The sequence below is a fragment of the Kogia breviceps genome, chromosome 2 (genome assembly GCF_026419965.1).
Source record: "Kogia breviceps isolate mKogBre1 chromosome 2, mKogBre1 haplotype 1, whole genome shotgun sequence".
In the NCBI taxonomy this organism is placed as follows: Eukaryota; Metazoa; Chordata; class Mammalia; order Artiodactyla; family Physeteridae; genus Kogia; species Kogia breviceps.
The window spans coordinates 47,728,693-47,754,777 of NC_081311.1; the positions used below are offsets into that span (position 1 = coordinate 47,728,693).

Below are 26,085 nucleotides of genomic sequence, written 5' to 3' on the forward strand. Positions count from 1 at the left end.
TCAGGAAAAAAGTCCCTCTTTAGGATAAAATCACAAAACAATACCCTTTGACCTCCTGGATTTCTTTATGAATTCATAGATATTCAAGAGAGTGAGAGAAAGGGCAAAAATGTGTGTGTCAAAAACCATTTCCTAGGGCCCTACACGGCCGCCTTGCCCGTATGCTGTACATGCTGGGCCCCTCTGGGTCCCTGGGTCCCTGTAGTGAGGCCACCTCCCGGGGCCGGGGAGGCCTGAGCAGAACAGCCCGGGCTTTCCTAGGGGTGGCACAGCGCCCTCTGCTGGAGGCTGGGAGCAGCCAGCCCGTCGTTACCTGGACACAGCCAGAGCTGTCACCGCAGAGCTGGTCTTGCTGGGCTTCCCTGTCAAAGCAACGCTGACATCCAGCTCTCTGCAGAGGGCAAGATTCTTCTCCCACCTGTGACCTGTGAGGAGTGTGCGAGGGGAGTTAGAAAACCCAAGCGTTTTCACACATGTGCATGTGTACTTCTACACGCAGGGCCACAAACACATACACATATATTTATATTTGTGGTCAGCAACTTGTTAAATTGAGGGGGAAAATATATTTAATCTTGGTCTGTGCTGTTGCAAAAAGGGCCGTCCCAATTTAATTTGCAGGCTGTGATAGTTACATGTGCTGACGTGCTGCGGTATCCATTGTGTACCAAATTGGATTTGTGTATTATTGCTTTCTAAATTGCATGCCTAGTTCAGCAAAATTGTTCATCAGTGTTTACTGGCTTTATGCTTAATAAGATGCCCCACAATACCTTGCTGCCAGGAATGTAATGCAGCCCATAATTGCCTAGTAAAAATAAATTACATAAAGTTGGCATTATCAACTTACCTAAATCCTCTCACGCCACAACCAATAATTAAATGCAGAGAACGTTTTTTCAAAAAATATAACTCAATGATTGTTACTTCAGTCATTTTAATGACTGTATTTGGGGACAGACAGTAATTCCTTCTTGGAGGGTGAGGTGGAGAGACGTCAGCTGGGTCTGTCTGTGCAAAGTCACTTGGTTGGAGTCAGGGCAGGAGTGGTGCAGCTTTCTCAGCTGTCCCAGGGTGGCAGGCAGCTCTGTGCATTTTGTGCAAAAATCCCAAAACCAAGCTTTTCCCAAGCATTTTTTATGTACTAGATTGAGCCCAAATCTACGGAGCGATTCCTAAAATAAATTGGACTCAGCTGGGTTGGTCCTTATTGCAAATGACAAATAAATGAATTCCAGGCAGAAATCAGATTACATCTGCACACAAATGCAGTAACCTTAATATCCTCAATACCCTCAAAGAACTCCTTTCTTGCCCCTTAAGGTATTTGAGGAATGCAGTAATAGACACACCAAGAGACGTGCAAATATATGTGTGTCAGGCCCAGTACTGGTCCCCTTCCAACAAAACAGTTATAAGCAATATTATGAGAACAACAAGCCCTCCAGTGGCTTAGGCTTGTAAATCTGCACATGGATTTGCTAACTCTAAGCGGTGGCCCAGCCTGATTTTTATGAATATGTCTGTGCCCTTGTGTCATTTCATCCAAATCCTCCCTTGAACTGTAACTGCAACCCTGGCAGTTAATTCTACTTGACAGTTGTGACCTCAGGCAGGTCAGGACAAACAGCACGGGAAGGATGTGGGCCTGGGGCTCCTGTCCACCTGACACCATCTTTTAAGTCCCCTAATGTCACCAGCTGGTGTGTTAGGGGAGAAGTCTCTTAGTAGTCCAAGAAAATGACAGTAATGAACCACATTTTGTTGAGTAGATCTTGGACTATGTCTATTATCTTTCTGTCATCTGCTTCCTACAAGTTAGGATGTACAGGAAGTACCTCTATTGACAGAGGGTGAAACTGAGGGCCTAAGAGGTTGCTGGAGACACAGCTGGGTCTAGAGCCTTGTTTCCTCATTTTCATCTTGCTTCTCATTTCACGAGACCCCACTCCCAATGAGCACAACCTTGTCCATCCTGAGTAGAGACCCGTGAATGCATTGGCACTTCCAGAACCAACGGAATGGCTCTAAGGTGCGCTTTGTCTGTCTGTCCCACCATTCATCCACCCACCCACGCAACCAGCATTCCTGCTCAGACATCCACTTACCCACCATGGGCTGAGCTAATACCTTTAGCTTATGGGAGCTTGGAAGCTTCAGAAGTGGGCAGCTGAGCCCGAGACTGAAGTGGTGTGCTCTCAAGCAGGTGTGCCACAGAATCTCTTCATCAACAGGCAGAGGATAAGAACCCTGTACTTGCTCTCTGAGTGGGTGGAGGCAGGGGAGAGAGTTTGGTCCCTGTTCTCCAAAGAAGTGCTGTGAGTTCCTTAGAATGTGCAATCCTCACGTGTCTCTTTTTACACTAAGATGGGCTGATTCCTTGTGGTCCCAAAGGACCCTAGAGATCTTAGGACCAGTGAACTGAATCCACAGTGGTTGTAGATTCTTGTAGGGTCACCACTCTGGTCGGCCCAGATTGCTGACAAGGGCTTCCAGATGGTGTTATCTTGAAGGAAGGGATTCCCATGTAGATCTTAGGGCCTAGTAAGGGCTGAGCAAATGCCCCTACTACGTGAATAAAGAATCCATGGATCAGTTACTAAATGAATCAAGGACGTGCGGAGCACATTTCAGAAATGAACTAACTAAAAATGGCTACTCCCTTTAGAAGGCAACCCTCCACAACCTGGAAAATTCTCTCTAGTGGATGGTCATGGGTCCTGAAATGCAGAGCAAACCAGAAGGACTCATGATGACAGGAGAGTTCTCCCATCATGGTAACATGCTTTCTCGAATCGTGGGCAGGAAGAAGGATGTCTCAGTTCTGGGCCAGAGCCTTTGATGAAGACAGAACTGAGAAAGCTTGGCTGCACTGGAGGAGGTGATGGCGGGGCCCCAGGGAGGTGAGAAGAGGAGGTGACGGCCTCGGTGGTGAGGTTTGTGCCTGCGCTCATCCTGGAGGGAACGGTCTGGTGCCCGTGGCTGAGCTCATTCTGGCAGTGGGCGTGTCTACTCTGGCGGCAGAAATGAGAACGATAGTAGTAGTGCACTTCTGGGTCACTTTGGGCAAGTTGCTGGACTGCTCCTTGCCTCAGTTTCCTTATTTCTCACACAGGTGTCATCGTAGCATCTTCCTCGTGGGGTTGCCGTGAGAAATAAGAGAATGCGCAGGAAGCGTGCACAGTGGACACTGCTCACGGTCAGCTCTCTCCCTCCCAGCTCTGCGACAGTGGCCATGGTGGTGCTGGTGCCAGGGGCCATGATGGCAGAAGGGAGAACAGATTTTCTTGCTTCAGGCCCAGCTGCCACAACCAAAGAGAGCTCTGCTGAAGGACGGTGGTTCTCTTACTTTGGCGACACCACCACTCACCTGGGGACTTGTTAGACATGGGAACTCTAACCACCTCCAACCTTTTCCCTGAGGTTGGGTTGAGAACAGGTCCCGGATCTCAAAGTTCCATGAGCCTCCTGGGCGATGCTGACGCAGATGACCCTCAGACCCACTTTGAGGAGCTTGCCATGGAGAGTAGGGGGGGTTGAGTCAGGATCAGCAGGGCAGACAGGGGCCCATGGAACCACTTCCTCTCCCCGGGACACAGCAAAGCCGTCCCTGCTCCTGTCTGCAGCCTGGCAGTCTAGGCCAACAGCTAGCTGGATCCAAGTCCTGGGCTGGGGAGTTTGGCATTTAAGAGTCGCCCAGGAAGATGGAGAGCATCAAACCAAGCCCTGCTGGGTGTGTCCCCCTCCTGGGGCTCCGGAGCCCCACAACCACCGTCACCGCTGTTCACACGCCCGAGAAGCATCCCAGAGCTCGCTGATCCCTGCAGCATGAGTCTGGTACTCAGGGAGGCTTTGAAACAGCGCTTCACACTCCACCAGCAGCTCTCAGAAACCTGTGCTCCTCACCTGCAAACTTGGCAATATCCCAAGAGACTCAATGGCTTCCCTGGGTTCTGCAGGCCTGATGGAGCTGCAGCCCTCGGGCCAAGGAGAGGAGAGGGGAGGGAGGGCTGAGCAAGCCAAGGGCGCCCCACAGGCATCACTAGCACAGCAGTTACCTCTGGGGCTTGGAGGTGGAGCCCAGGGCCCCTCTGGCGCTGCCTGCCCGGGAACAGACATCTTCAGCTCCTCGGTCTTCCAGATCTGTCCAGAACAGAGAACACGCCATGGGCTGGGGCAGTGAACCTGTCTGCAGGCTCGGGGCCCATCCACTCCTCCACACCTGGGGGACCCTGAGGGAAGGGGGGCATGGCCCCCTTTCACATTTGATGTTGCCATATTCTCGGGAGAAAAGCCTGCTTAGGCTTCAGTTTCCCTGCGCGGAGGTTTGGCCAAGCACAGCTGCAGACTGGATAAGTTCCCTCCCCACCTCTGGGTCATGGGGCATCTCCCCCAACCCCTTACCTACAGGGTTGAGACTCAGCAGCCAGCTTACTATCATTTTACTTAGCTAGTGCCCTCTTGTCTGTCTGCCACCATCCCTGGAAGCCTCCCTCACCACTCAGCAGCAGGGCCTCCCCTCCTCTGTGTCTGGTCCTTGGTCCCAGGCCTGCAGTGGGAGCCCTCAGGCTGAGCAGAGATGGCGTCTCACTTGCTGAGCCTGGACTTGCTGTCCCCACAGGGCAACGAGCAGCCTCCACTTACATGCTGCTGTGACCGCCATGCCGGGTCTAGCCCGGTGCCAAGCCATCCCGGGAGCTCAGCTACTGCACTGAATGGACGAGGGCTGAGCCCCTGGAAGACTCCCGCTCCTGCTCTGGGGGCCCCACGAAGGAAAGGCAGCTGCTGTTCAGCCGCCCAGGCTCCTCTGACTGATCCAGTGCCGACCACGACCCACCCAGCCCGTTGCCTCCTCATGTTTTGGCCAACCCAGGACAACCGGCTCTCTGCAGCGACCCTGGCCCTCCCAGCCGATGGATGGGGCCCTGTAAGGAGATTTCTCAGGGGGTTCTCCTCAGTCAACTCTCCTGTCCACGCACGCTGGTGCGCCAGCCTGCATGGCCTTCTCCATATGCCCGGACCGCTCCTCATCCTCAGGGCTCTGCTGAAATGCCACCTCTCTCTGCTGGAAATAAATCCATGCTCCCCTTGGACCCCCACCACGCTACTCATTCTGCTTCCCAAAGCATCACCTCCATGATTATTCTGAGACTTTGGGCGTCGAGGCTCCGGGAGGACAGGGCTGCGTTTTAGCCGTGCTGGCACACAGTGAGCTTTCACAAATGCGTGGAGAATTCAAAGGGCATTTTCTTGAATACCTAGTGGCATTCAATGGACATTTCCTCTCATAAACTGTGGATTTCAAGTGACAGTTTCTTGAGTAGGGCTCTTAATTATTCCTTATCTTATTCATTCCTTCCTCCTCCCTGTCAGTCTCGGAAAAATTACCTGTATTTTGTTCTTCGTGCTACACCTCCCACCTCAGTGTTTCTCCTTCGTTGTCTTCTTGGTTTCTTGACGATCTCTCTGTCCATGGCCCTTCCTCAGAGGATCCATGGCACTCTTTGATTATCCCAGTCATAGCATGAACCACATTCATGTATTTTCTGTTTGTCTTCTCTTCTAGAATGTGAGCATCTTGAGGACAAGGGCCTGTTTATTATTAATCTCTGTGTCCCCTATGGCTTGTATGAACTTGCTACAGAGCCAGAGTTCAATAAATGTTAGGTGTACAGATGGATGGATAGTTGGAGGGACATGTCAGTGGGTGGATGGGTAGGTGGAAGGATGAAGAATGAAAGGATGGATGAATGAATGGAATAGGGAATGGATGGATGAGTAGGTAGAGAGATAAATAGTTGGATGGGTGGATGGATTAGTGGATGGATGAATGGATGGCCCAAATGGCTCTTTTCAGTAGTGGCCTATGTTCTTATGCATTTGACCATTCAGCTTTTATACCTTGTGACAGTAAGTATTGATTTCATTGTATGAGTATCTGTATGTATAAAATTTTATATAATTTTATGTATTATATAATTTTATTTACTTTTTGCCTGGAAAGAGCCTTGCCTTTGCCCTCACTTGCTGTGTGGGGACGTGGTCTGGGATGGTCTTAAATGCGGCCTGCAGATTTGACCCTTCGAGGAAGTGGGTAGAATGGAGAGGAACACATTTCTTGTACCATGCCCTCATTCTGCCCAAGACACACCTACCCGGACCACGCCATCCTGACTCCCTGTGATGATGACATGGCTTGTGTCCCATGCTGGCCCCTCCATCACGCAGCAGCAGGTTATGGCTCCTTCTGGGCCCCAGGCCGTGGTAATGCTGGCCAAGGGTTGTCCGTTGACACTCCACAGGGACAAGTGGGCTCCCGCACAGGAGACGATGGTGCCCTGCAGCAGTGAGAGTGGGCTTCACTTCAGGCGGGAGTCACTGCCTACCCATCTGCCCAGCCACTCGGTTTGTACACCCAAGCACCCTCAACCTGTCGTCTTCTGAGGACTAACCAAGGTACTCCCAGACCTCCTAAGACACCCACTTCTTCCCAGCAGACTCACAGGTCTGCTGTGTTTTCACACAACTGTACATTTCTGGTCCTCTTCATACTGCAATCAAGTGTTTGGATACTGCTTTCCCCAGCACAGACCGACAGGCTCACCCTTTTGGGCTCCTCCCACAGCCCTCTCCCTGGCAGCGTACTGACTGGCATAGAAGACCCAGCCTGGACACCACCCCTGGCCTGGACACGGGGTCTACACCTGGCTGGCCAGCCCTGTCTCCATGAAGCAGCTTTGGATGACACCTGGTGGAGGGCAGGGTACAGAGGTTTGAATGACTGCATGTGGCTCATAAAATGGGGTAAGGTTCCCCCCACCCGCCCCAGGGGGAATTTCTGAGGAGAAATCTGCCCATTGCATCTTCCGAAATGTTTCTGTCCAGAGTGTTTTCTTCTCAAGTCCTTGTCTATTTTGTGCCCAATACAGTAGTGGTCACTGTCACCAAGGACCCACCAAGGACCCCAAGAGCCATCTGGGGCCATGCCTTTGAACCTTGCCCTGACCACAGAAGGGATGTAGGGAGCTCCATGCCCCTCTGCAGCCCTCTGGGCTGGGCTCCATCATGTCCTTTCCTGAATTGTTTGGTGGAGTCTGCCTGAGGCCGGGAAACACGTCTGATACATCTCTGCCAAGCACCCAGCGCGGGGCCCAGCAGGCACTCAGTGAACTCAACCAGCTCCAGGACAAGTTGAGTTAAACCAGTTGTCCTGATATCAGTCTTCTCTGAGGTCTGCGGACATAATTCCTTATGAATTTATTTTCTCCCAGATCAGAGCTTGGTGGTTTCCCCAGTACATGTACCCATTCATCCATTCACCCACCATCCATCCATCCATCCACCATCATCCATTTGCCCATCTAACATTCATCCTGGATTCAAGCCTATCTGGATCACCACTTTCAGCCAAAGTTAGCACCAGGAGGCTCCTTCATCATCTCTTCCTCCTCCTATGGTACCCCTGCTCAGTCTATCCAGGCTCCAGGCCCCTAGATTTTTCTATTAGCAGATGCAGAGTCTCTGGATCCTCAGAAAATCCCATACCCTATGATGGAAATTCCAGTGTAGAAGAAGCTCCACACTGAGATAGAGAGATATATATCACTGATATATGTATACACTGATATATGTATACACTGATACATATATATATTAGTCTATCTCACACACACGCACACACACACACACACACACACACACACGTTCCTGACAGGCTTATTTTTGGTAGCCAGCATGGAGGGACAAGCAGAGGCACTTCCTGCCTTGGAGACCAGACCAAATCTTGGCACCTGCTGAGTCAACGCGGATTTGCAGTCAGCTAGCTGAATTAGTCAGTTAACCCAGAAGATCTCTCACCTAAGCCAACTTCCTGCCCCAACTCCCTGATGCCTGTGTTAGAACAGACACCTCCCACTACCCCAGCCCCTGAGGGAAAAAAATAAAGAAGCAAAAAAATAAAATCAAGACCCAAATTGAGACTTGTTGATGGCTCTACTCTGCCTGTGTAGAGAATGCTCCACACATCTGGGGTCTCTCAACACTCTGGGGTGGTCTTTGGCCCTAGGTTTCCTCTCGGGGCACTGGCCACCATGCCACCATGCAGAATCATGGACATGTTGAGGACACAGCCATTTGAGAAAGAGGGGCCTCACCGACACATCGCTGATGGCAATGGCAGATATGCTCTCCCTGTGGGTGGGCAGGCAGGCTACACGGCTGAGGTGGTCCAGGTCCCACAGGATACATGAGCAGTCTTGGGAGCCACTCACCAGGAGGCTGAAGGTTACCGATGCTGCCAGGCATGTGACAGCCTGTGTGTGTCCATACAAGGCCTAGGGACAGGGGACGGAACCACAGGTTATGTGAGGGACCCTTATCCCAGCTGCTTGGGGAGATATTCCACTCTCCCTTTTACTATTGGGCCCCAGATGAGGAAACAGAGACTCAGTGATTCAGTGATTCCAAAGTCTGTGGGGTGTGTATATGTGTGTGTGTGTGTGTGTGTATTCACGGGTCAATGGCTGGCTTCTCAGTACCATCGCTTTCCAGGGTTGAGACTCAGCTGGGGAGAGTCATCAGTCCTTTTATCATAACCCAAACAGAGACACCATTAGCATCTTCATGCTCTGTGCTCTCCTACACTGTCTTGCATCCAGAAGCAACACACACCGCTATTAATATGCAAGAGCACTGACATGCAGTGTGTGGGGTCCCAGCCAGCAGCACAAGCATCATCTGGGAACTTGTCAGAAATGTGAATTCTTGGGCCCCACCCCGATCTACTGAATCAGAAACTCTGGGAGTGGGGCCCCGAAACCTGGGTTTTCACAAGCTGTCCAGGGATTTTTCAGGCATGCTCAAGTTTGAGCATCACACCAAGGGAACCTCAAAAACACACATGCCCCTGGAAACTAAACTGGGAAGAAGGCAGGGAGGTCAGGCCATAGTTTAAAAGGTGAGACTTTTCAAGTCCAAAGGATCCGGGTTCATATCCAGTCTCGCTGCCTGGCAACCGGTGACTCAGGGCCTCAGTCTTGGCCCTCAGGTTGGCCTGTGCAGGGTCTGGCTTGGCTTATGGATGGTTATGTGTCCAGACCTGGCCAGAGGCCTTGCTCCCTGGGGACATGTTCCTGAGGCACTGGGGAGGCCTGCCAGGCACACTGGTACCCCCAGGCCCACAGCTGCTGGCAGCAGCACAGTTTCCATCACAGCTGTCCCAGAGGCTGCCAGCTAAGCCTGCTCTGAGAGGTGTCGTGCGCACACGTGCCTGCTGTCCTCTGGAATCAGCCTGAGCAGTGCGGAGGTGGTGTTCTAAAACATGACTACCCTGCCTCACCTAGTGGTGAATCTCCACCCCCAGGACTGTCCACCACTCACTCATTTGGGTCAGTGAGGCTGAGCGTAATTTTTCAAAGCTGTCACTTTGCCTGGTCATAGCAATTAAAGTTCTGCCACAGATTCCCATTTGTGCTCCGTGGATCCTAACACGGCACCAAACAGATGGTGCTGGCAAGGTTCTGGATGTGACCCACGGAAGAGGGTTGGGTTCATGTTAGGGAAGTGCAAACTGTCTAAATGAATAGAGGAAAGCAGAGGGTTTGACAGGAGCTTCTTGGTGGTACTCCCAGAATGAACTATGTCTGATGGCTAAGTTCTGACTGCAGGGGATAGGACCACTCCAGAGAGTGCAGGCCAGGGAACCCAGGAGTACGTGCTGCAGATTCAGAGACAGAGGCTGTGAGCCCAGAGCCTGTGCGAGCTGTCCGTTACTGGAGCCGGGGCTGCCGGCTTTCTGCAGGGGAGGCGCTGGAGAGTGAGGGACCACTGCACACACAGGCACCGTCCACCTACGTAAGGCTGTTGCCTCCCACCAGCCAGGAAACTAGAGCACCTGGAAGCAGTCAGCACCACGCCCCATCTGGAAAGGCCTGGGAAAAAATGAAGGAGGACAGCAATTTTAAATGTTCTCCATTGTCTCTTCTGTTTTCTCAGAATAATATCTTTCTCCATGGCCAATTAAAATAACTCCACTATATCACCTTATACCTAATTCAACAGCAAAAAATAAATAAAATAAAGTAAAATAAAACCCTATGAAAATAATTCCCCATGCTGGATATGCTGTGGTGAGGGGGGTATTCCTAATTAGTTGTGGTGGCACTGTAAAGCTACAGAACCATTATAGAAAGCATTATGTCACCGTGCTGTAATTCTACTTCTTGAAATCTACTATAAGGAAACAATTAATCAGAAGCAAACAGCAATCTATATGAGATGTTTTCTGAAGCACTATTTAAAATAGTTAAAATTGGAAGCAATGTAATTGTCTAGTTTTAGAAGAAATGGTCTATTAAACTGTGGTGCCTTGACATAAAACAACTGAAATATAATTTTATGGAAATGGAATAATATGGAACAACTGAAATGTAAATTACAGAGACTGTAGAAAAGCGGAAACAATTTGATATACTGGGTGAAAATAGAATCAACATATCTACACAATGATCAGAATGGTATAAATATGTATATCTGGGGGTGGCAGTATGCAACAATGAGAACTTTTATAGGGATTATAGAGAACTGTTTAACTTTGAAATTTGTCTTTAATGTTGTAATATTTTTAGAAATAAAACACTTTAAAAAACTGTTAATGAAGCTATTTAATGATGACTTCTCTGCCTACAAGTCTACAGGTCAGGGACAGACACCTCTCTCTGAGCAGCTTCCCGTCTGGGGGATCCCCAAGGCCAGGTCAGCCTCTATAGGTAAATGATCAAGTGTTTTATTTTGCTTAGGAAACAAGAGCTTGTGGGATACCCTTTTTCTCTTGATTTATAACTAGGAGAGGATGATAAATTACGTTTTATGCTGTCAGTACCGGGGTTTTTACGCTGCATCTTCGCCACTCAACAGGACCTTGGAGTGGCGATGGGAGGGGGTCACTTCCCCGGCTCCCCAGGGTGGCTTTGGGGTTGGGCTGGATCTCCTGCTGTCCCCGGAGTGATGCCTGGGAGAGGGGGATGCTCCACACCCGTAATGGTAGTGCACAGTCTCTGCGCATAGGTCAGGAAGGTGAAGATGTGAAAAGACAGGGGGCTCCAAGGCTGGCTTGGAAGGACTTCTCGCGAGAGTCTGGGTGAAGGCAGCCTGCACTTGACCTACACAGCTGCCTCTCAGCAGATGCCACCAGCTCTGCAGGATTAACCAGCTCCCTCAGCACTGACACATTCATTCCTTCACCTCACATTTACTGAGTGCCTGTTGCTGTGCACCACGCGAGTGCTGGGGGTGGTGCTGGGGGACAAGGGCAGGATCTGGGGAGACTTGAGTGACTAGAAAAGCATCCAGAGAAACCCAGAATCAGTTCCAGTGAAACATGTTCAGTTTAGGAAATCTGGTCAGTGGTGAGCCTTGTATGGTTAACGTTTTTTTGTTACTTTGGGGCTATATGGTTCACTAAAACACAGATGTAAACGTGAGTTGCATTTTGGAGGTAAAAATGTCCCCTAGCGATATTCTCCAGCAAGTTCAAGTATACACAGGGGAAAGCACTAGACTTAGAGTTAGACAAACCTAGATTAAAAGGCAAACCTGACCTTTCTGAGCCTCAGTTTCCTTATCTAAAAGTGGGACTAACAATACCTGCTTTCCAAGATTAGGGTTAATGTTCAGAGTCTTAAGTAAGCAGTCAGTTCCACTCTCCGTTCATTATTCTGAGCAGCCGTGGTTTGCGAGGTAAGACCAGAAGAGTTGTCTGCCTCCTGGTCTCTTCCCTCTGCTTCTGCCACAACCACCCCTGTTCTGAGATAGCCTTTCATTTTCTGGCTCTATGATCTTGGACATATCTCTTAACTTCCTTGCACCTGGTTTTTCACCAGTGAAGCAGGGATGATAATGATTCCTATATTATCCCACAGGCTATGGGGACACAGGGTTGTTGAGGAGGTAAAATGAGGCCATTCACATAAAGGTGCCCATGACAAATGCTCAAACATGACCCTTAGTGCAAAGAAAACACCAAAACCCCAGTTCCACTGGCCCTCATGTGTAAGCAGCATCTCTCACCGAGGTGTGGGTCTCCATGGAGGCACCGGCACTGTGAGCTTGTTAAATCCATCCAAGGGTACGAAACCTCACCCCTGAATGACACAGAGCCATGTGCTGCCCTCAGTGTCTCACTGTGCTCTCTGCTCCCAAGGGAGACAGGGCTCTCAGTGCTCGGAAGCTGGAGCACGCTAGGGCACCGTACCTGCCTGAGGCACCCTACCTGCCCAAGGTACTACACCTGCTCTGAGCCACCACACCTGCCCGAGGCACACCTGCCCCAAGGTACCCCACCTGCAGAGGCACTGTACCTGCTTGAGGTGCAGACCTGTGGTGCGGCCTTTGGCCATGCTGAGTTCCCACACACACACCACGGCGCTGGTCCCAGAGGTGACGATGGTCGTGGGGGACGGGCACACGGCACACAGACAGCGGCCCCAGGCGGCCAAGTTCTCGAACGTCATCAGGATCTGCGGGAGATTAGACGGGTGGGATGAGCACAGGTGCCAGAGCCAGCACAGGGCAGGGAGCTGGGACAGGGAGACGGAGGGATGCAGGCAGGTCTGGATGGTGCCGCTAGCCTGCCTGCCTACGTGCTGTGGGAGCCGAGGGACGTGACAAGCCCTGGTGACGAAATCCAGGCCGTCCAGGTCTGTCCCCAAAGAGCTCACACCACACAAGGAGCAGGTGGGGAGAGACAAGGGAGCAGGAGGCTATGGGGACACAGCAAAAATGTCCCGTGAGCCTGGGAAAGTTGGAGCCAGCTTTCAGGAAGGGGTGACATCTGGGACCAGTTTCACAGGCTGCCTCGTGACGGAGGTGGGGAAAGGCTAGGGGTGGGTGAGGAAGCTTGGTGGGTAGGGAATTCATGCCACGTGATAGGGTGGGAGAGGAGCGAGGGTAGGGAAGGAGGCCAGAGGTAGCCAGGGCCACATCAAGAAGGTAGACATAACTGGATGGTCTAAAGCCGGAGTAGAGGACGAGCAACTGGGTGGCTCGCTTCTGGCGGCAGCCGAATACTCAGTATGTCCCTTCAGAGTTTAAGCTGTGACCCGGGCCGGAGGAGCCCCCAGGACTTTCTGCCCACACTGGTGACAGTCCCAGGTTTGGGGCACAGCCACGTGGAGGAAGGGGCATGGGTGACCATGGCTGCTTGGGGCTCGCCTGTCTCCTGACCACCTCTGCCCCAACCGGAAGGAGGCTGCGGCCCTGGGGCTGCCCTGCACCCCGGCACCACTCACCTTGTCAGAGCCGTAGCTGCCCAGGCAGCAGCTGAAGTCGTCAAAGCCCCAGCTGAAGGTCCTGCTCCAATGAGGAGGCAGTAGCATCTTGTTTGTCTCCACGGCCAGGATGGTCTTCTCCGTAGGAACAATGTGGCCAATGGCTCCTTTGGGGGATTCCGAGCCTAGAGAGAAAAGGTACATATCTGCTCCCCAGTCAGTACAGTGGAGCCGACTTGTCAAAGGGCAACACCCGCTTTAGCTGGGCCCAGAGAGGAGCCATGCGCAGCCAACCCCGACTTGGCAAAGTGCCTGTCCAGGCAGGAGCTGCTCCTTATCAAGGTGCCTCCCTCCTGGGCCTCCCTCTGGGGGCCACGTTACACACTGGCCCCGGGTCCCTCCCCAGACTTAGCACATACATGATATATGTGGCCATGAAGGTCTTGAGTGTCTCTCTGGCTGATGCCAAGGGAGGAGGAGCCCAGGCTGTTGGGGCAGACAGCACACAGCCAGAGGAGCCTGGGGGCTCTGCCCTTCCTGCCCCTTCCAGGCACCAACTCTAGTAGGTCTGGAGGTGGAGGTCCAGTCGTGCAATCGGTTAGTGCGCAGTATTTATATGGAGATGCCAGGGACACTGTTCTTGGGTTTCAAAAGAAAACCCCCCCAAAACCTGACCTTATACTCCTTGGGACCACAAAATTATTCCAGGTGGTGAGACATCCCCAAAGCAGTGTGGGCCCCAGGGTGGCACAGACATCAGACTTTACACACACTCAGCTCCTCTAGGAAGCAGGGCTGGGACTCATAGCTGGGCCGTCTGCCCCAGGGCACATGCTCCTGGCTAGTGGCTGCAGGTCCACCTGGATACTCAGGAGCAACAGTGAATGCAGGTGCCGAGAGTGGGAGCTGTAACCCTCCCTTGGGAAACCTGGGACCTCCCACTTGGCTCTGGAGGTGAGGAGGGGCGTGTGTGTGCGTGTGTGTGCACATGTGTCCATGTGTGTGTGTTTGCATGTGTGTGTTCATATATGTGTCTGTACGTGAAAGACAGGGGGGTGCGTGTCTCAGAGAGACAGACAGACAGACAGACTGGTGGGTCTTCAGAAGTCAGGGTGTAACAGAGGCAGTCCCAGACACTTCCAGAGCAGAGGTCTCCCCAGATTCCCATTACATCTGGAGACACAGCCATGCAGAATCAGCCCCCCAGCCCCTGCCTGGGCCTGTGCCCTTGAACCTCCAGAGGAACACCAGTCACTGAAGCGACAGCTGTGGGACAGGGCAGCAAATGAAGCAGGGCCAGGTATTCACCTTTGACTGTGACCTGGGAGGGCCTCAGCGATGGCAGGCTGTAGAGAAAGGGCTGTGGGTGACCGGGCACGCTCACAGGTGTGGAGGCGTCCTTTCCAGGGGAAGCCTTCCCTGCAGTGGTCCTGGCCGGGTGGGGTTTAGTAAAGAGCTGCAGAGGCAAGGAGACAGACACGCACCGCACGGGTCATTAGGACAGATGGACAGAAGGGGAGTCGTCCTCAGGCAAGGCGCAGCTGCTCCTCTGCCCTGGGAGCTGCCTGGGCTGAGGTGAGCTGAAACAGAACCATCTGGTTCGACCTTCGGATGTTGCTAGTGAGGGGCCTGGGGCTCTACTTTCTCAAGGTCACGGTGCAGGGCTGGCAGAGAGCCCTCCTGGTTGCCAAATCTGTCTTCTTCTCCAAGCTGCTTGAGAAAAGGATGACCTCACCGAGGAGCCCCTGATCCCCGGGAGAGCTGCCTCTCATGTCATAGGGTCACAATGATCCCCTTTCCTCCATAGATCACATCTCTCTTCATTTGCTTGAGCTATTTCTCATATTTTCCCCTTTTCCTTACAGACTCTCTGCAGGCCCATCCATCTGGGCATCAACACAGAATTCTTTAATAGCATCCTTTCAACTATTCCAACGAGCACAGGCAAACCCCATTAGCAGCCTTCCTTATTTTCATTTTTCTTAGATCTCTGCTGCCAAATTGTCCCTAATGCCAAACTCGACAAAGCATGAAGTGCTGCTGGGCCAGAGAGTGCAGCTGAGGCCAGCTCCGGCTCTCCACCCTCCCCTCCCAGACTGGGCTTGTGCCGGGCTGCTTTCTCCAGCCATCCAGCACATTCCTCTGCTCCCAGATGGAAACATCCATGGGGCGCCATGATATGGGGGGAGCTGGCCTCGGCTGGGTGCACAGGCAGAGGTGGGGCTCACCAGGCAGCCCGGGGGTCTCGGAGCAGCCTTGGTTCAGTTATAACCCTCGATCAGATGCTAGACTGTCTAGAAAAGCTGGGTGTGTGATCAATACAAACAGAAATCAGAACGATGATTTTAAAATGAGCATTAAATAATGTTCTCCTTTCACAGCAGAATAACGAAAGCACCACAGATTGGGTCCCTGTAATAGTTTTTGCAGGCACAGCCCCTTGATAGAACAGTGCGTGGTCCTGAAGCATTTTAATCTTGTCTTCAGGCTGGGACCACTTGCGGAATTCTAATTCTAATTCTGATGATTTTGTGTGTGTGTGTGTGTGTGTGTGTGTGTGTGTGTGTGTGTGTGTGTGTGGTACGTGGGCCTCTCACTGTCGTGGCCTCTCCCGTTGTGGGGCACAGGCTCCAGACGCACAGGCCCCGCGGCCATGGCTCATGGGCCCAGCCGCTCCGCGGCATGTGGGATCCTCCCAGACCGGGGCACGAACCCACGTCCCCTGCATCGGCAGGTGGATTCTCAACCACTGCACCACCAGGGAAGCCCTGATGATTTTTTAGAAATATTTTTTACAAGCTCATATAATATCTCATTAAGCAAAACCAGAATTTACATTGTGTGCATTCCATGATCCCACTGATGTGAAAATATTTTTGCTTGTGGACTACTACTGTGAATTATTTGTTTTATCTGTATTATAATATTTTTAAAATTAAAAAAGTGAAACCATTTGGCTACCCAGCCTTCATTCCTGAAATTCTCTCCTTTCTACAAAGCCTTACTTGGCCAAACCCGCATTTGGATGTGCGGTCGGTCCGTTCTCCAGGTCACCCTCAGGCCCTTCCATGTTTCCCTTACCTAGGAGCTGAGCAAACCTGAGCATGTCACAATAAGGCCAGACAGAAGAGATGTCATTAGATGAGCCCGTCCAAGCCTTATGGTTACATGTGGGTAAGGCTGATGCCCAGGATGGTTCTGGAGTTGACTGGGTCTATGTGCTCATTTCTTAGTGTGGTTCCTGACTGCCCAGGCTGGGACCCCACAGTCCGTGGGGCTATGCTTCTGAACCCAGATGGCTGTGCTCAGGGATAAAACATCTCTATACCAAATGGGAGTTTGAAGTTGAAGAGGGCTGAGATCAATTAAATAAGCATCAGGATGTCATTGTAAAGGCACAGCCTCACATCACTACAGGACTATCCTGATGTGGATGGAGGTGATGGAGAAAAAGGCCCATGTAAGACCCCTACCATTTCACCAGGGGCCCTGGGGCAGAACTTGGATGCTCTCACAATGGGGCCAATATGGCATAGGCTTTGGAGCCAGACAGACGGGGTGAGATCTCGCCCCTGTCACCTGTTAATGGTACAACTGTAGGCAAGTTATTTATTTAGCCTCTCTGAGCCTCAGTTTCCTGATCTGTATAATCCCCATACCCAGAGCTTATGAGAGGATTCAGTGAGGTAATCACACGAATAACTAACATTTGTTGAAGGCTAATGGTATTTCAGGCACTTTCAAGCATTTGGTATCTTAACTCTTTGTATCTTCACAACAACTCTACAGGGTAGATACACATATAAAGAATTATATCTTGTGTATTTATCAGAGAGTCTATCACATGGGTCACAGATGGATGTCGCCTTCATCATTATCATTAATGATATCATCACCTCCATCGACATCAGATGGTAATGGAGGGTTAAGCCGTGACATCAAAGGTGTAGGGAGATGACTGAGGACCGTTTTGCCTCTCTAGTCCTTGCTTACTCCTCACTCTCTCTCCCATCCAAGCTCATCCTGCACACACTCTTTTGAGAAAGCAAGACGAAGGCCATGGCATGCTGTACCTGTTTGGGCACTTGTCCAAAGTTGCTGACGAACCCCAGGATGGTGCTTCTGATCAGCGGGTCACTGATGCTGCTGAGGTCCATTTTGTCACCGTAGAAGTAGGGGTGGAAGGTATTAACAGCCTCCACTGCGGCTGACCCTTGCTGCTTGTACCCAAAAATGAGGTCTATCCAGTGGTGCAGGTTGGCACTGACAAAGTCACTTTCCAAAGCCTGGAACCAAAACCCAAAGAGCATGAAAAACACAGGTGTCTCATGGACTCATGGGCCCTCTGCCCAGATCAGGGCAGGGCATGTGGTTCAGGACGCCAGATCAGCACAGGGAAGATGAGTGATGTCTCCCTGGGCTGGATGAACACTAAGCAGCAGACATGCAGTCCATCTGAGGACCACCTAATTCCTGCCTCCAGCTAGTGTGGCACAACAGGTCTGACTAGCCTATCTAGTCCATAAAATAACCTTGAGCAAGAAGAAATGTGGGCCAGTGTTTTTTTTTTTTTTTTTTTTTGCGGTACGCGGGCCTCTCACTGTTGTGGCCTCTCCCATTGCGGAACACAGGCTCCCGACGCGCAGGCCTAGCGGCCATGGCTCACGGGCTTAGTTGCTCCACGGCATGTGGGATCTTCCCGGACCAGGGCACGAACCCGTGTCTCCTGCATCGGCAGGCGGATTCTCAACCACTGCGCCACCAGGGAAGCCCTGGGCCAGTGTTTTGATGTCCCAGTTCACCTGAGAGATGGCACCCGTTGCTGCTGAGTAGAGCCCAGCAACAAAGCTTGGTCCCCAGAACCCAAAGATGTTCATTTGGAATTGTCTGGGCTCCCCTTATTGATCCTCTGGGAGGACATGCACACTTACACTTGGGCTTGGGAAAATCAGGTCACCTGGGCCAGGTTAATTTTCTGAGGCACATGGCCAAAGTGGTTTTGAGAAGGCCACACGTGGGTAATGTCGCAGGAGGTGTGATGACTGCCATTACCGAATTCCCAGAGGCAAGGATAAACCAGGGAAGAACTTTCTCCTCGCCAAGGGAGAAGGACAGAGGAGAAGACACAGCTTTGTTGTTACTAGTCAGGCCTGCTGCCAATAAAATTTGCCCTAAATGTGCAGTTTAATGTGTCCTAAAAAATGCATGTAGTCATGTAACCAACACCATAATCAAGATATAGAATATTTACATCAACTCAAAAAGTTCTCTTCTACTCCTTTTTGCTCATCTCCTACTCCAGACTAACCCCTGATCTGCTTTCTGCTTCCATAGTTTACTTTTCCAAACAAGTCACGAAAATAGAATCCCATAGTATGTAGCTTTGGGTTTTGGCTACTTTTGCTTAGGACAATGCTTTCAAGATTCATCCTGTTGATTCATGTACCCATAATCTGTTCCTTTTTGTTGCTAAGTAATATTCCATTGTATGGATGTATCACTTGTTTAGCCATTTACCAGTGATAGACATTTGGGTTGTTTTTTCTTTTTGACCAGTATAAATAAAACTGATTAATATTTATGTACACATCTTTCTGTGGACAAGTTTCCATTTCTCTTTGGTAAACACCTACAAGTGGAATTGCTGGGCAATATGGCAAAAGCATCTTTAACTTCATAAGAAATTACCAAGCTCTTTTCCAAAGTGGCTATACCACTTTTTCCCCACCCGCTATGCATGATGAATTCTGGTTGCTCCACATCCTTGCTTAACTCTTGGTTTTAGCAGTACTTTAAATTTTAGCCATTCTTGTGAATGTGTAGTAGCATCTCGTGGTTTTAGTGTACGTTTCCCTGATGACTAATGATGCTGAACATATTGTCATGTGTTTATGCTAACTCAGGTATTCGATCCAGGATACGTGTCCCCAGATGGCCTCTGGCCTCTACCCACATCAGCCTTTCTGCGTAATAAGTCAAGTCCTCCCCAGTCCTGGCAAATCTTTTGGCCGGTGGGAGCCCCTTGGAACCTCCAGCCCCTGACCTATACTGGGCAACATGGCCCAGGGCTTGGCCCTGTGTGTAGAGTTGGCTAAGGGCACTGACTTGCCCTCCATCCAACAGGAATCTGAATTTGCTTCCCCCATGAGTCTCACAACAAATTGGCACAAGGGCAAAGCCTAATGGAGCTCTTAAAAGAGCCCAGAACCCAAGCCTTCTCCTGCCAACCCGGGACACGGGGCCCAGCTGCTTCTCTGGGCCCTCAAGGCATAAGAGCCTCAGAAGTGCCTATCACAGCCATCCACTCGGGCAGAAAGTCTCAATGAACACTGAGGGCACCCTGAGGTCCTCATTCAGGATACCAGGGACTCTGCCATGACCCCACTCAACTCACTTGTCTATGCAGGCTGATGAATTTCCGTGGGTCCCCATCAGCCCAGGGAGGGAGCTGCACGTCCCCCAGTGCTGTCCCGTCCTGCATGCAGCCTGAATGGGGTGAGAAAGAGCAAGGCTTTGGGTAAATGGGAGCCTAAACTGGGCTAGGAACCAAGGGGTGTAAACACTGTGCTGTCTAGTACTGATTCTTGCATAGACCACACTGCTTCCTGCCTCCTCTGTGGGGAGTGGCCCCACCCTTTCTGCCTCGAATATTCCTACTGGGGTTCTAAGCCTTCCACCCTTTCAGGCTTCCATAAGACCCTACTTGCTTCCAGGTAGTGCCCGTGCATAAAATGACTGCTGTGTCATCATCGTCTGTGCGTCTTCCTCCCCTCTACTCTATGCCTTTTCATCCAGGTGCTTTTTATACAGTGCTAAATAAGGAGGTAATAGCAGTAACAATGAAAGCTATCGTATTTTGAGCACCTACCGCTATGCCAGGGCACTACGCTAGGTGCTTGGCACGCATTGTCTTATTGACTCTTCATTCAACTCTATAATTTATGCATTTTCTCTCCACTTTAAAGTTAAGATAGGAGGTTTTTGGAGGGAGCTTCCCCAGACACCAAGAAGAGGAGCCTGGCTTCAAGCCCGAGTCTCTCTCCTCCCCATTAGCCACACAACCTTGAGCAAGTTGCTTAACCTCTTGGGGAGTCACTTTCCTACCCATTACCTCCCGGGCTGGTACAAGGATTAGAAGAGAAAATACACATAACATGCTTAGAATAGTTCCACGCATATGATGGTTGCTCAGTAAACACAAGCTATAGCCTTGCTGAAACCCTCCAGAGCCCTCATGGTGCAACTGGGGTGAAAACATCCTCTCTCTCTGGCCTGCAAGACTGGCCTGGCCTGGCCCTTCAGTCATCATTCAGTCTCAGCTCACCTGTCACCTCCTCAGGCAGCTCCTTCCTGGGCACCACAGTAACACAGGGTCTCTAAGTCACCTCAAGCCATTTTCCTACTTTCTTTCCTTATAGGACTTCTCAGCATTGAAGAGTATTTAGCTTATTTCTTTGTTTATACTTTCTATCTCCTACCCCTGTCCCCACACAGAATATAAACACCTTCAGGGCAATCCGCCCCAGGACACCCAACTAAATCCTCAGTGTCTAAAAGGTGCCTGAATGCAGTAGGTGCTTTAATAGCCACTTGGCTTCCTGACTTCCCTGAGGACACATGGTCCCTGTTGTGCAGGTCATTTCTGCTGCTGAGCACCTCCCGTTCGGCAGAGAGCCAGCCTCCACCTCCAAGGAGGGCTGGTGCCCTCCCTCCAGCGGGCCCCTCACCTCAGATCGGCTGGGACCCCTCCTCTCAGCTTCCACCATCCCTGATTTACTCCTTTCATGGACCTCATCACGTCTTGTGGGAACTGCCCTTTACATTTGTCAGGTTCTCATCCCTGATGCACGTGAAGCATCTGAGAATCTGAACACTGTCGAGGCCACCAAGTTCCATGGGCTCAGACTCGACAGGCCTGGGCCTGGGCATGTTTTGAATGCTCCACTGGTATTCTGTCTGCAGACCACTGCACAAGAGGTGGGTGCTTGAGTCAGGGGCTGGATCTCCTCACTTGTGCTCCCCTGGGCCCACACCTGGTCTGGCTCAAGCTGCAGGCCCACATGTGCTGTTTGGAGGAAGAAGGAGGGCCCTGAGGAAGGGGAGCTCTGAGGCACCAGGTGTCTGCTGGCACTGGTTCACAAGTGACCTCCTCAGGGTGGGTGAGTCCATCCTGCACCTCTGGGTGGGGAGGGCCACGCCCTGCTGGGGGTTCTGACCACACCCCCCCCCACAAGTCACCCTGATGTTTACAGTGGAGGCTCCCAAGGTACATGTAGTTACCAGGGGGCCTGCCCACTGGGGTTTCCTGAAATTTTTGTCCCTCCTCTAAAGCAATAGGTAAAAAAGCATGGCTCACCGTGGAGTGGGGCCTGGAGGGTAGGAAAGAGAAGGAACCACCAAGGGTGCCCATACAACTGCCCATGGACACCCTAGCAGTCTGTGCTGGGAGAAGCAGGATCTCTGGGTCCTGCTCACAGGGTCCAGGCTAACCCATTTGTGGGACTTGGAGGAAAATGGGGCAGAGAGGGGCCGGGGCTCGCCTGAGGTACACAGCAGGGCAGTGCCAGGCCTGGCTATCAGGAAGGGCTCCTGCTCCCTGGTCTCTGTCTCACTGCAGACTGAGGCCTGGGGAGCCTGGGCAGGAGGTCGTGGGTAGGACCGTGGCTTGGTGGTCCTGCAGCCCTGGGGCTGTGTCCTTCCTCAACTCCCACCTCCTTGTCAGGTGCTGTCACTCAGTGGAGGCCTCACGGCAATCTGAGGACCATATCGGTCTGGTGAGGGTCTGTGTGTTTAGTTGCTCGGCAAAGACACTGATGTCATGACCCACGAGCTGCCCAGCCCCTGCAGCCTCTCCCCAGCTCCACTCACCGAACTCCACGGCGTTGCAGTTGGTCAGAAACTCGGGCAGGTAGAAGAACTCCGGGGTCAGCTCCCTGACGTCACTCATGTTCTCTCTGGAGGCTGACTCCCATGCTTTCTTCATGCTGTGGAACATTCTGTCTGCCACATCAAAGCTTCCACCCTAAGCAGAAAAGGGGCGACATGATCAGCTGCATGTGGTGAGATCTCGGCATGCACAGGCGTCGCTAGTGTGGGCCTCCTTCGTCCACTCCGACCCGAGGCACGGGTTTCGCCGTTAGAACCTTTCGTTCACCCCCCCACACGCGTGCGTGAGTCTGTCCATGCATGCGTGTGATGGTTTCTTCAGGCATCTATTCCCTCAACCACTCTCTGGAACCCTACAACAGGAGCTTCCGCGGAGGATGCATGATCCACTGTGATAAGGGGAGCAATGTTTTCCCAGTTTGAAAATTGGAGTTCAGAACAGAGACAGGAAACCACAGTCATGCATCTGACCATCTCCCACATTTGCCGAGGGTCAGCTCTGAATCAGGCATAAAGACAGGATACAAAGGACCAGCTACAGGACGAGGAGTGGGTCAGACAGACATTCTATGTGTGGGAAAATTTCCTGGAGAAGTCGACCCCTGGTGAATCTGCAAACCTAGTGACAGAGAAAACGTCAATGTTCTGAGCAGAGGGCAAGACCTTGCAAGGAAAGCAGGTCATGTCAGGGCCCTGGTGGCATATAACACAGCAGCCTTGAAAAGCAAGAACAGGTCTGAGGATGAAGAACTGGAGGCATATGGTGCTGCATGCAGCACCCACCACGGCCAGCCTTGTTTCCAAGGCCCATTTCCACAGGTGGCTTGATGCAGTCCCTTGGACCAATTTATTTTTATTTATTTTTTTTTTGAGGAAATTTTTTAATGGTATTATTTTTAAATGTAAATTACTTAACCTCATAAAAATCATACAAGTTTACAAACATTTCATTAGATATACATGGTAAGCACTATATCACTAAAATTAACTAACACAATAAAAGAAAATTTATACCAATTTAGACTTAAGGCAAATTCTTTCCTTGGACTCTCTGCTCATCTCATCTGAATCGCTAAATCTCTCCAGTTGACGCTACCCTTATTCATCAGGTGATCTTGAGGGCTGGGAGGAGGCAGAGAGGTGCCCGTTGGGGAACTGAAGACGCTGTGGGCAGAGGGACTTCAGAAAAGCGGTTCTGAAACTGGGATGTGGGTCTGTCTGCTCAAGTTTAGGGACGCCCAAGGGACACCTCCTCCCTGAATTCAATAGTTCACTTGTCCCTATAGAAACTGGGCCTTTTCTGTACAGCCAGAACCTGCCTTCTTTCTGCCACCCTCTGCAGAGTGCACATGTGGCCCCAAGAACAAAGGCGGAGAGCCCAGACTGCCAGCGCCCTCCTCTGCCCCACCAGCTCCCTTCAATCTTCAGGGACCCGAGATTTCCCATCGGCAGCAGCGGATGAAGGGTAAAGAATACGCTAGCATTTTACACACGCAGAGATGCTCTCTCTTTGTCCTCACGGAAGGTGCATCAGGAAGGAATTGGTATTTCCATTTTGCAGGCCAGAAAACTGAGGCTTCTCCAAGTTTATTAATTTTTCCAAAAGAAATGAATGGCAGAGCTGGGGTCAAAACCCATGGATGCAACTCCAAAGGGCATGCTTTGCCCTTATGCCGGTTACCGGGGGGAATCCTGGACCTGGGGCATATGATCTACTATGTGCGGCCAAGGGGACTCAGCTCTTTCTGAGAAGGAAGAACCTGCCCCACACCTGAGGGAGGCCACACCGGGGCATCCTGGCAGGCTGGTCAATTTTCTGAGTCAGATGTGAGGATCCAGTGAAACCCATGAGTCATTCTCTGCACAGGGTCAGGGACACCAAGAAACCCAGTAACCCCTGGGTTTGCAACCAAACACAGTTCTTGGTCAACTTAAAGATGTGGCTTTCTCCAAGATGGCTTTGCTCTTGGTTAAAATTAGGGGATGACACCCACCATCAGATTCAAATTGAAATGGAAACAAAATCAGGGGGGAGTGATTCTAAATAAATCTGCCCCTAACAAGTCGCTCATTGAAATGTATTAGGAGCTTTGCATATTTAATCTGCAGCCACCGGGAGATTGATGCCTTCTCGTCGTCCCGTTTTCCTTTTGCAGCTTTTATGAGTGCTGATCGTAATCTCCTGAGAAACAATATGATTTGGTAATAAAAAGATTACCTGTATTAAATAAAAATAATATATACATAGGAGATATTGTTAGTGCTACAAATCTGGTTAAAGATATTACCACAAAGAAAAATGTTATTTTTTTCACAGCTGTCTAATACATTTTAGCAAAAGTAATATCTTTAAAACTTAAGCCTGTATTATTTATAAAGGAAGCAATAACTGATTTTCCTATTTCCTATATTAATAAATGTATTTGCATACATTTGTTTCAAAATTAATGGGTTTGCTCACTTCTGCAATACAAAAGAAACGCCAAATTCCCTGGAAGGAAAAGTGGAGCTGTTTTGTAACTTGTATTGTAAGTCTGTGGGTTGACACAAACTCTGGTGGCTGCCAGCAAGAAATCCCACCAGGACTTGATTCTCAGGAAGGGAAGGAAGGAGGAAAGGAAGAGATGATATAAGAAAGAAAGGGAGAGAAGGAGTGAGGCAGAGAAGCACAATTAAGGTTTACAGAGTATCTCCATAAGGAAAGTCTGAAACAAAATAAAGCAACAACAAAACTAGGTCTAGAGGTTGGATGGAAACAAAGTGACCAGAAAGAATTACTGGGCCAAGGTCTGCTCCTAAATCGATTCCGACGATACTCTTGATTATCAAGAATAATGAATCCTACATGTATCCAAACAGACCGAAAAAAGTAATAGCAAGGCCACTATTATCAACAAAGGAGCTACCTCTTACTGGCAGAAGACTTTTCCCAGGTGACATTAAAGCCAAAAGACAAGGCAACTAAGTCTGGAGGTTTCTGAAGCAAAAGGTAACAGTCTTCGGATTTTACGCCCAGCTGACATCACTCGTATGTAAAGACACCAGAAAGATTTTCTGAATATTGAAGGGCTCATAAATAATATAATCCTAGATATCTTTCCTCAAAATCCTTTAAGAGGTGCTCAATTTTACTAAGAGGTGAATCAAAATTAAAAGCAAAATAATGAGGGAAGAAGTGGCCAACAAGGACTGTTGCTGAACATTTCAGGAGTTAAAATCAGAGTAAAGTTCATGGATTATGGTGCATTGATTAAAACTGGTTAACACCTTGAAAGGAGTTTCTATATTGAAGGTGTTATTCCTTTTGCAGGAGGACTCAGAGTCTATGTGCACCTGTGTCCCTGGATAGGCATTTCAGTGGTAACACTCTTAAACCCCTTTCAAACAGGGGAGGGAAACTATGTTGAAAAAAAATTCAGTTCTTGACCCACACCCACAGGAAGTCCAGTAACTGCATGTGCTCCAGGACACTTAACACAGATGTTTTGATAACATGTGCTAGAAAGTCTATTCTTCCTTCAGTGGGACTGACCCAAATCAACCCACCACCACACCTAAGTAACGCGATTGGTTTTATGAGCAGCCTGATGACCCCTTCTCATATCCTTTCCAGTAATTTAAAAGTATCCCACGCAAATAATTCACTTACAGGACCCTGTCAGTACATCAGTTGACCTAAGCAGCTGTCACCTGTCCATCAAAGAGGCAGCGTGCAGGGCGAGCAGAGAGCATCATAGCTTTAAAACCAAGAGGACTTGGGAGGGCATTTCAGCGCCACTTGCAGCGCGAACTCCGGGAAGTCTCTTAGTCCCTTTAATGTCTCATGCCCTCTTCTGCAAACCTTGGATGACTGTTGTGGGTGTGAACACTGTAATGTGTGTGAGAGTGTGTGCATGTGAGTGAGAGAGTGTGGGTGATCGTGCGTGCGTGTGAT

The 26,085-nt window shown here is 50.4% G+C and overlaps 1 protein-coding gene across 1 annotated transcript in view; it reads right to left on the reverse strand.

The window, feature by feature from the left end:
• Nucleotides 1-26,085, reverse strand: part of WDFY4 (WDFY family member 4) — a 275,410-nt gene that overhangs the window by 1,133 nt on the left and 248,192 nt on the right. The window contains exons 52-61 of the mRNA XM_067025200.1: nucleotides 22,134-22,287; nucleotides 19,660-19,751; nucleotides 17,339-17,551; nucleotides 14,574-14,721; nucleotides 13,287-13,450; nucleotides 12,357-12,515; nucleotides 8,154-8,333; nucleotides 6,156-6,338; nucleotides 4,059-4,143; nucleotides 314-425 (exon numbers count right to left, since the gene is read on the reverse strand). Coding sequence (XP_066881301.1) covers nucleotides 314-425; nucleotides 4,059-4,143; nucleotides 6,156-6,338; nucleotides 8,154-8,333; nucleotides 12,357-12,515; nucleotides 13,287-13,450; nucleotides 14,574-14,721; nucleotides 17,339-17,551; nucleotides 19,660-19,751; nucleotides 22,134-22,287 — 1,490 coding nt within the window. The remainder of the gene's footprint in view (nucleotides 1-313; nucleotides 426-4,058; nucleotides 4,144-6,155; nucleotides 6,339-8,153; nucleotides 8,334-12,356; nucleotides 12,516-13,286; nucleotides 13,451-14,573; nucleotides 14,722-17,338; nucleotides 17,552-19,659; nucleotides 19,752-22,133; nucleotides 22,288-26,085) is intronic.